This window comes from Gasterosteus aculeatus, chromosome 18 (genome assembly GCF_964276395.1).
Source record: "Gasterosteus aculeatus chromosome 18, fGasAcu3.hap1.1, whole genome shotgun sequence".
Classification (NCBI taxonomy): Eukaryota; Metazoa; Chordata; class Actinopteri; order Perciformes; family Gasterosteidae; genus Gasterosteus; species Gasterosteus aculeatus.
Genome location: NC_135706.1, coordinates 11148803 through 11157819, shown reverse-complemented (window position 1 = coordinate 11157819; position 9017 = coordinate 11148803). Strand labels below are relative to the sequence as shown.

At 46.1% G+C, this 9017-nt stretch overlaps 1 protein-coding gene across 1 annotated transcript; it reads right to left on the bottom strand.

Moving 5' to 3' along the window:
- Positions 1 to 422: 422 nt before the first annotated feature.
- Positions 423 to 8814, bottom strand: LOC120807995 (transforming growth factor beta-3 proprotein). The gene is made up of 7 exons (XM_040160545.2): positions 7977 to 8814; positions 4206 to 4369; positions 3172 to 3301; positions 2934 to 3041; positions 2513 to 2678; positions 2254 to 2407; positions 423 to 2116 (listed from the first exon to the last, which is right to left on the bottom strand). Exons 1-7 carry the CDS (start codon positions 8320 to 8322, stop codon positions 1958 to 1960), a joined length of 1227 nt encoding a protein of 408 aa, XP_040016479.2. The 5' UTR covers positions 8323 to 8814; the 3' UTR covers positions 423 to 1957.
- Between the last annotated feature and the right edge of the window lie 203 nt (positions 8815 to 9017).

The window sequence follows — 9017 nt, the reverse complement described above, 5'->3', positions numbered from 1 at the left end:
ACTGGTGAATTAAAGGGTGTCATGAAAGGTTAAACGGAGAAGCGTATTTTACGTTGCAGTGTGATTTAGCGTTCATGAACAATGAGAACATAACGGAATGTCGGCGTGTACTGAAAATAGAAGTAATTACTTTTTCGCTTGGCAAAGTTCTCAAGCAGCAATTCCAGAAAAGTTGAAAGTTATTACTCTGGTAAAAAAAGAAAAAGAAACGGTCCGCAGCAAACAGGTGGGACTGATGAGATTCCAGTAAGAAAAATTATGTTTGTATGGAAGCAAATTTGAAATGGCATTTCAAGATGGCAGACGAGACATATTTGTAAATTCCTCATTTCATTACTTGAAGTTAAATGTTTTCACAGATCGATTACATCGGAGGTGCAAAGCTGCAGTTGTTTTAGAGACTTAAAAAGCGCTCGTACAGATTTTGCATTTTGTGTTTTTAATTACAGTCACGATCAACAAGGGAATCAAACAATATTACTGCAAAAAAAACCGTCATCTAAATGTCACCTAAAGGCAAGATGACTTGGCAAATGTGAAAAAAGTACAGGGCTCCAGAATTGTTCTCCGGAGTAAAAGGAGGTCTAACTGTACATCCAGCCACTGTCATGCTATTACTTTCCCCTCGCGTTTCATTTCTTTGGGTTCCATCAGGGCTTCACACTGTAAAGGAGCACCAAAACAAACATGGGGAGCAGAGGGAATGAAAGACTGCAGTGTTTCCTGGGAACTACAGACACACGCGCGCACACGGCTCCATGTCAGCCGGCCGGAGTGACGGGTGAGTTGATAGGAGGGTAAAGGGAAACATTTTAAACAACATTTGCTATTATTGCTGGAGAAAAGTGCTCTGATTGACCCCTCCGGGGTTAAGACCCCTTTTAATACAAATGATACTTACATCAAACAAACACTGGATCACATAGAACAGGTCACACTAATTAGAGAATGGACAAAAATCACAAGGAAATGTAACAGTAACCTTATTTTAATATAAAAGTGTTTCCACCGATGGAGATAATGTTGATTTCTTGTCCCAGTTTATGAAACAATAACTAGATTTCAAGTTGTAGAACAGATCAAATCTGCCATTTATGTAAAAGAAATCCCAGAAAAAAACACTTGCGTAACACTTTTCCAGTAAATTCTTTGATAAATAACTTGAACCTGTTCGAGATGAGAACGTCCAGTGAACGGCAGTGTGCTCATGGCTTGTATCCATCACAGTTCTTTCTTCTTCTTCTTCTTCTTCCTCTTCTTCCTCTTTCTCCATCCATTCTAATCGATGCACCGCAAATACAAAAATAGGAAGGCCATTACTACTGGCCGGCCAAGAAAAGAAAAGCTTGGCCCGACTACTTTATTCATTCACTTTCCATTGCAAATCCAGCAGGCATTCTCTCCGCTCTCCTTTTCCCCCCGACCACAGCTATGGCTTTGGATACAGCAGCAAGTCTGTCCTTTCTCCTTTTGTGTTTTAAGATAGTGGCCACTGTTTGAAGGCAAGGCGAGGGTTTACAACCCAGCCTGAAAGGACCCTTCAAAAGTTCAGTAGAGCACAATCTGTGACTAATAACAACGTCGCCCCGCGGCTAGAAAGAAAAAACATTCTACTGACAATTTAGAGATGAGAGCTCTGAAGCACAAAATAAAACCACAGAATAGGGTCACTTTCAATCGTACTTCGTCCTGATGCGTATTTGGACCATTTAAATTTGCACAGGGCTTCATTTATCGAGAGTGTTCATCTATTTAGAGGGAACATTGACATTTGATTGGGATTTTTTTTTTTTAAGACTAACAGCGATTTTTCAGATCTCGGGCCGTGAGGTCACAGGGTCAAGTAAAGTATTTGTCACAGCTAAAAAGTCCAAAAGTCCCGGGACGGGGGTGGGGGTGGGGGGCTTCGTCAGTACCTAGTAAAATCCTGCCGCGCTACCTCGCCTTTCACGTCGTCTCAGCTACACTTGCAAGACTTGACGATCATGTTGGAGAGCTGCTCCACTACGGGGGTCCGTCCGGAGTAGTAGAGTATAGTGAGGGGCTCCAGGTCTTTCGGGACGCAGCAGGGGGAGGCCGAGGCCTCCGGATTCAGAGTGTTGTACAGGCTCAGCAGCTATTGTGGGGAGCACACAGGGGAGGTCGCGTTAAATCATTATCTCGTGAGGCGGGATGTCCACTTCGTGGAAACACAAAACTAGAACCACGGACAAACTAAACGCGGGGTGTCTGTCCGCCATCGGGGCTTCTTACCGAGCTGTGCGTCGTGTCCGAGCTCCTCAGGTAAGGGCACGGCCCCGAGCAGTAGTTGGCGTCGTAGCCGCTGGGCTCGTGGATCCACTTCCAGTCCAGGTCACGGCGGAAGTCGATGTGCAGCCGGCGAACGCAGCAACTCTCCTCCGTGTTTCTGAGTTGGGGGAGAAACGGAGATGGACGTAAAGCCAAAGACTAAACGTGCTCGCGTCGCGTTGTCGCTGCAACCGGTCGGCTGTGTCGTCGACGCGTTCCTCACGAGAAGCAGTAGTTTGTGTCCAGCGCTCTCTTGCGTCGGCGCGTGGACTGGGTGTCCAGGCGGTGGGGTGGGATCATCATGAGGATCAGGTGAGGCATGTGCTGGTCCTTTCTCCTCTTCAGGTGATCCAGATCCCAGCGACTCTGCTCCTCATCTCCATCCAGACCTGAGCGATGGACACAAGGCACTTAAACTTAACTTAAACTATTTAGTGATTGTTTTTTCTTTCAATCTGAGCATACAATTGGCGTATCACCCATAAAGCTGTCCTCCTGGTCATTCCTCCCGTTTTTTTTGACAATTATTTTGAATTATTACAGAATAAATGGAGGAGATGTTGGATTAAGGCCCACGTGAATATGCAACACGTTTTCCATTCACGCTAAACTTATACTTACACATAAATGCTGTAAAAACCTACCTTTAAACTTCACCTCCAGCACCTCATTCTCATTGTCAATGATGTCCCCGTTCGGGTTGAAGGTGTGGCAGGGACAGTGCACACTGATTTCCAAACCCAGATTACTTCCTGATAGCAAACGGTGGAAAAAGAGTATTTGTAAAAAAAGAAGCTTTTTAGAGTGTTTTGAGTCTCTTTAAATCCAGCGTGTTCACGTTTCTTCAAACATGTGACGGCCATCAGAAGGACGCGTCCTTACCTCGGTTCATCAGCCATTCCCGCACCGTTTCAGTCACGTCAAAGGAGACCCACTCCGAGGAACCTCTGGTCAGCACGTTCTTGGCCGCAATGTAGCGTTGCTTCCTGATGTGTTCGTTCGGCCTCACGATCTGCAAACGCGACGAAAATAAAAAACTCACACGTTTTTGTGCTCGAGTTCTCTCACAATATTGAAACGGCTTCAACCAAATAAAGCGTAGAATAGATCCGTACGTACCATCGTGACGGGCGATCTTGCATATTTAACGTCCGCTCTCCTTTTCGCTGTGTTTCTCACTCGAGGGAGACGTGTGTCTCATTAACTTGTTCTAATTCATGCTTTGAAAGTCTTAAGTGAAATTGCGTTTGACCCTGGTCGACTGTCGCGAGTGGGCCGCTCCGTGTGCAACACGGGCCTCCAGATTGACCTCCTCTGCCATTACAGACTTGGTAGCAACCAGCCAACCTTCTACAATAAGAGGTATTGTCGTCCATTTGGCGAAAACCGATGGCAGATGGCTGTAGTAGAATCACGTGTTTGGTAATATTGCACTAATTGGTTAGTTATGACTTCATCCGTGACCAGATTATCTGTATGTGGTGGTGTGTTTTTTTAAAACTTTATTTCAATAAGTTGCTTCATGTTGAAACCAACAGGGACAAGTGTGTTGCATCATTTCATCAATCAGCACACCAGAGCCTCTTTTTAACCGCTCCATAAACTTTGCCTCCCGTTTGAAGGGATGAAAAGTAAAGACCTCTACATGAGGACTGTGTTAGATCTGCGCTGCCAGCGCTGCACAAAGCAAACCACAGTCACGCTTCTGCTAACATTCTGCAGGCCCGATGCGTTTAGGGCATTGGTTGAATGCCTGCAACCCTAATCTCACTTTAGTGGACTATCTCTGTCAATTGGAGCCTGAAATCATTGCGAAAACAAACAGACAAGAGACTTTGAAGCTCCTTGTTGCGTTGACCGCGTGCTTTGCCTTTTTGTTCTCGGCAGAGGGACGTGGGAACGGTACCTTTACGCACCTGGTAGAGCTCGATCCGCTGTTCATTCCTCTTGGAGCTCGAGTTTGGCACCCTGAAAGCGCGAAACTCTGCTCGGAAGAGGTTGGTTGAGTTCCTCTCCATGGCGGAGACGTTGAAGCGGAAAACCTTGGACGTGATGCCTTTTGGGCAGTAGAGCAGATCGTCTGGATCAGGGTGATTAAAACAAATGTTTTGTGAGAGAGCGGCTTTAGAAATTCTTGTCAAGGACTGACGCAAAACAAGCAGCTTGTTCAAAAACATTTCAAAAGTTAACACCGCTGCAGCTGTCATTTTGCCGATCGATTTCTCTTCTATTCAACTAATTGGTTCGTCGATGAGAAAGTCGTGATATACAACCAAATAATAAGAGTGGGTTGGGCGAGGTGCTTTGCTTTAATGCCAAAGTAATTGCTGTACTCTTTTAACTGAATTGGCCATCCATAGGCAGTAAATAGAATAATAACTCCAGATTGCAAAGAAATGAACTTTTTTTCATTTTCTAGTCCTTCAGAAATAAAGCTATAGTTTAATATGAAAATGATGACATGGAATTATAATAAAGGTTTTTTTTTATATGCTAGAAGACTCGTAAACCCATTCACACCTAAAATGTGATCTTGGGTTTGCTGACTCTCTCTCGGCTGGCACTCCGTTTATCAGCCCACAGGGAGTGATTGGCGTGGTTGCTTGCCTTATCAAAATACCTCAGTGTTTTGCTAACACATTTTGTCTATATTTGGTGGAAATGAAATGTGTGATTGAACCGGCAATGTTGGTGCGCTCGGCATGACTTCACCGCCCTGGTATCGAGAACCCCTGCTATCCTCGGCCACGCTGACTACTTTTTGGACTCGAACCCCTTTCTGACCACGATGACTTCAACGCGGCGCGACCTCACTCGCCGACGCGCGCCAGGTTCTGTACGCGTACCGCGGCTATGAAAGGAAATGTTCCAACGTTGCTCGGATTGCAGTCCAGCCTCTCGATCCAGCCAATGCGCCAGTCTTTCGGCGAGCTTTCTGCTTCGTTTGCACCTGTCGCGGATTCGCGTGGGTTCCCAGAGCGGCTTCGGGGCCACCAAAGGTCAACAGTTTGCCGTCAAAAAGTGAGCGCGTGTTTGCCCGCAATAACCGAGGGAAAGCGAGTGGTGCGATTGGCCGGGTGTCAGAACTTTACTTTACAAGGCCGGTCCTCTGGTGGTGTTATACCTCAGGAGGCAAACCTCACAGCACTGGCTTCAGCCAATGTTCTGTTTCTACCTGATCTGAAAGGAGAACTTTAACGTCTCAGGAAGTCCACTCGCTCGCTTTCTGAGAGTTGAACGAGAACATTGATTCCAATCTTGTGTGTCTAAATCTGAAGCCACATCCGTCAGCAAGTGAGCTTAACTTGGTCTGAAGACTGGAAGCACAAGTTCTGTAGCAAGCAAGACTTTATCAATCAAATCGTTGTATTTGGCAAATTGTCTAGTAAATCCTCAAGTGGAATCATCCCAAGTGGAGACTGTTATTGAAGCATCAATCTGTATGATGAAAAAGGGGGGGGAAGTCGATTTTGTTTCTTTTGAAGCACGACTCGGATCGTTCTCTAATCTTAACAAGGTGTCTGTTATTGTCGCCAGCACAACCAAACACCCCCACAACCTTAACAAAGCTCTGTGTGTGTGTGACTGGTTTTGACAAAACGGGAAGTAATTGTTTATGAACTTCATCATTTATGTGAGAGGAACAAAGGAGACAAACTGTGTAAGTGGGGCTACAGTGCGAACAGAGCGTCCCATTCATTAATCACAAAGGGAAAACATGACAAAGATCCAGAGTGTGTACGTGACGTTTCTGTGCCTCCAGGATATATTGAGTTTAATGTCGTCATTTAACTGAAGAGCGTTGTCCCTCGCCGAGTAGAATAGTGACTCTACTCAACTCGCCCATCTGAAAATCCCTTTAACCAGCTCAGAGTGGGCTCACTGTATGGATGTGGAGGCTATTGACAAAAATGCATGTGTGACGTCATCTTGGACACATTAAAAAGAAAAAGGAATATTATTAGCTTTTGGACATTTTAAGTATCTGAGAAGAGATTTTGCACAGGCATAAAGCTTCTGTACTTCTGCCCGTTCAGCACTTGCGCCGCTATAATGACCTTCTGAACTAGTTTTTCAGCTAATCACATCAGTCGGGCATGAAGGCCGCAGCGTTACGTCAAAAGAAACTCGGATCCTGACCCAGCTCTACGTGTTTGTTATTGCTGCTCGCATTATGAAGTTCATCTGCGGTCTCCCGAGTTCATCAATCAAACCGGCACACAAACGCGTGGCGCCCACTGCCGTTTTTTTGTCAAAAGCGTTTAGCGAGATTCAAAACAGAACACTGCCGAGGGAGAATAGGCCTTTTGAGAAACACCTGTTGATTTCAAAGGCGGCTGTGATGCAATGCTCTTGGCTTTGCTCGAGACAATGAGGCCCTCTTTGGCTCCTACACACGCACAGCATTTATTCTATTCTACCCGCGCGGTAATCCAAACTCAGCCGGACCACATGCTGTATGAATCTCCCTCAAGTGCCGACACATGTCCCTCTCAGCTCAAGTTTTCCACTCGTGGCTTTTGTTTCTATAAAGGCAGCGGCTCCGGCGAAAACACTGGGTTAGCGGAGAATCACTTGAAGTATAAACAACGGGGGCTTTACTGACTATTTGAACAAATATTCCACCAACGAAACAAAGCTCATTATTAGCCGAGCAGTTAAATGTTACATACAGTAGAGGCAATAAAATGACGACACAGCGGAATCATTCACGGCTGCCGGCTCAGTTTCGCACTCCAAAGTTAAACCTGAGCAGCGCAGTAAGTGATCTCATGCTCACGGGCCAAGACAGGAAGTGGGGTCACTTTAAGCTCCATCTAAATGATGCGTTAGTGAATGCGAGGGCTTCACGGGACGCCAATGTTCGGATAGACTCCGGGGAGGGGGGAGTGGGAGGCCTCCATCAGCTCACTTTTCTTGCCCACCTCATGTTTACTTTCCCTACTTCTTCTCCTGAAGGCATCCCCCTTCGCACGGGCAGATGTCCCCCTCATTTGAGCCTGACGGGAAAGGAAGTGGGAACATCTGGGGAGAAGAACAGAATCCACGGAAGAAAAAAAACAAAAAAAACCTGGAGGAGGAAGTCAGGAGGAGGAGAGCGACTGGTGCAGAGTTGAAACAGGTTGGTGAGCACTGCAGTCACAAAACACATTGTCCAAGTGTGCAGCCAGTCCACCGCCACAAAACATCAAAGCGCTTTGGACCATTACTTTGTTTTGTTCCTCATTATGGGGATAATATTTTATATTACAGTCCCCCTCCCACTGAAAAACATATTTTGCCTATTGTGTGTCCACTTTGGTGTTTCAGCTTCACTGTGCAGAACATATTTAAGCGTTATTTGCATATTTTTGTACATACATCCAAAACTGAGTGTTTAAATGCTGATATAAAAACATCGAAGTCCACCTGGTCCAGTGTGCAGCTCACAACAGTGATGTGGCACGTTGATGCCTCCAGCGCACTTCCACTCAGAATGAACTTTGCATTGAAGTCGGAAACATCTTGTCCAGTTTGTTTAAAAAAAAAAAAAATTAAATCACATTACCTGACACAACTTTATTTTATTAAAATCGCAATTCATTTTAGGTGCGTAATTACGCACCGCGGGTGCGGATTGCCACTGGCGCTCAGACAAGACCGCAGTAGAGACTTTTTTTCCCCCCCGAAAGAACTGCAATACTTACTGCTTTCCGGTGGTCCGTAGACCATGTTGAATTTGTATATCTCTTTGGCGTAGTACTCTGTCTCTGTGTTGTCCTGACCGCAAGTCTGCTGCCGATCCCTCCTGAGCTCCTCCAGTAGCTCCTTGGTACTGTTGTACAACGCTTGGATCTGATAGGGGATTTTACTGGGTCCGAGGGAGTGCGGAGGACTTGTCAGTCGGAGTTTGCTCAAAATCTGACCTCGTATCGCCTCGACCCTCTTCCTTTTCACATGGTCGATGTCCACGGTGGCACAAGTCGAGAGGGATGAGCTCAAAGTCGCGCAGTTGAGGAGGAGGACGAACAGTAAAGCCTTGCCCAGATGCATCTTTCTCTCCGCATCTGGTTCGCTCCGTGGTCGAAATGTGCAGACAGTCAACTCGTCAAACCGCGCTTTTGACTTACCAATAAACTAATTCGGGGGAAGAAAAAGAAAAAACACCTCACTTAGCAATTAGTTTTTCTTGTGGCTGTTCCGTTTTTGGGTTTTTTTTCCCAGCAGAAATCCCAGTGCGCGCGCTCCCATTAGACATTAACTCAAAGTCCCGAACGATGGAAGCGGTCCCGCACACGCGCGCATGCGTCCGGCACAAACGCATCTGCACAAACCCAACTTTTTCAATCCGGTCGATTTGAATGAAATCGATCGCGCCGCTCGGCGATCCTCTTTATTGTCCGCGTCCGCGACTCTGAGCGGCCCGGGCGGCCTCGCGTGTTTTTATACCACTGGTTTCTGACGTTTGGTGGAGGAGGGACCGCATCAACGCGGCGGGGCCCGAATCGTAACCGCAACTCCACTGCGATGCCTCGCGCGTCAACTAATAAACATGTGAAATAGTCTCGTGTTTTATTTTCAGACCTCAACAAATGTTTGGAGCGGTGGAAAGTCGGAAAGTTAATATTCTTGCCAGTTCTTTCTTAATGAACGCATCTGAATTGGAGAAAATAGCCAGTCTGTTTCCTCTGTTATTGGGTTTTAATGTGTTTTAATATTAACGGGCATTTTACAGGCTGATGTTTTTC

Excerpts from the sequence above, each read along its gene's own strand:
- LOC120807995 (XM_040160545.2), bottom strand. The coding sequence starts at position 8,322 with ATGCATCTGGGCAAGGCTTTACTGTTCGTCCTCCTCCTCAACTGCGCG. Across the intron at positions 3,302-4,205 it reads AGCGGATCGAGCTCTACCAG|ATCGTGAGGCCGAACGAACA; the intron begins GTGCGTAAAGGT and ends TCGCGTTTGCAG. Across the intron at positions 2,679-2,933 it reads GCTGGAGGTGAAGTTTAAAG|GTCTGGATGGAGATGAGGAG; the intron begins GTAGGTTTTTAC and ends TCCATCGCTCAG.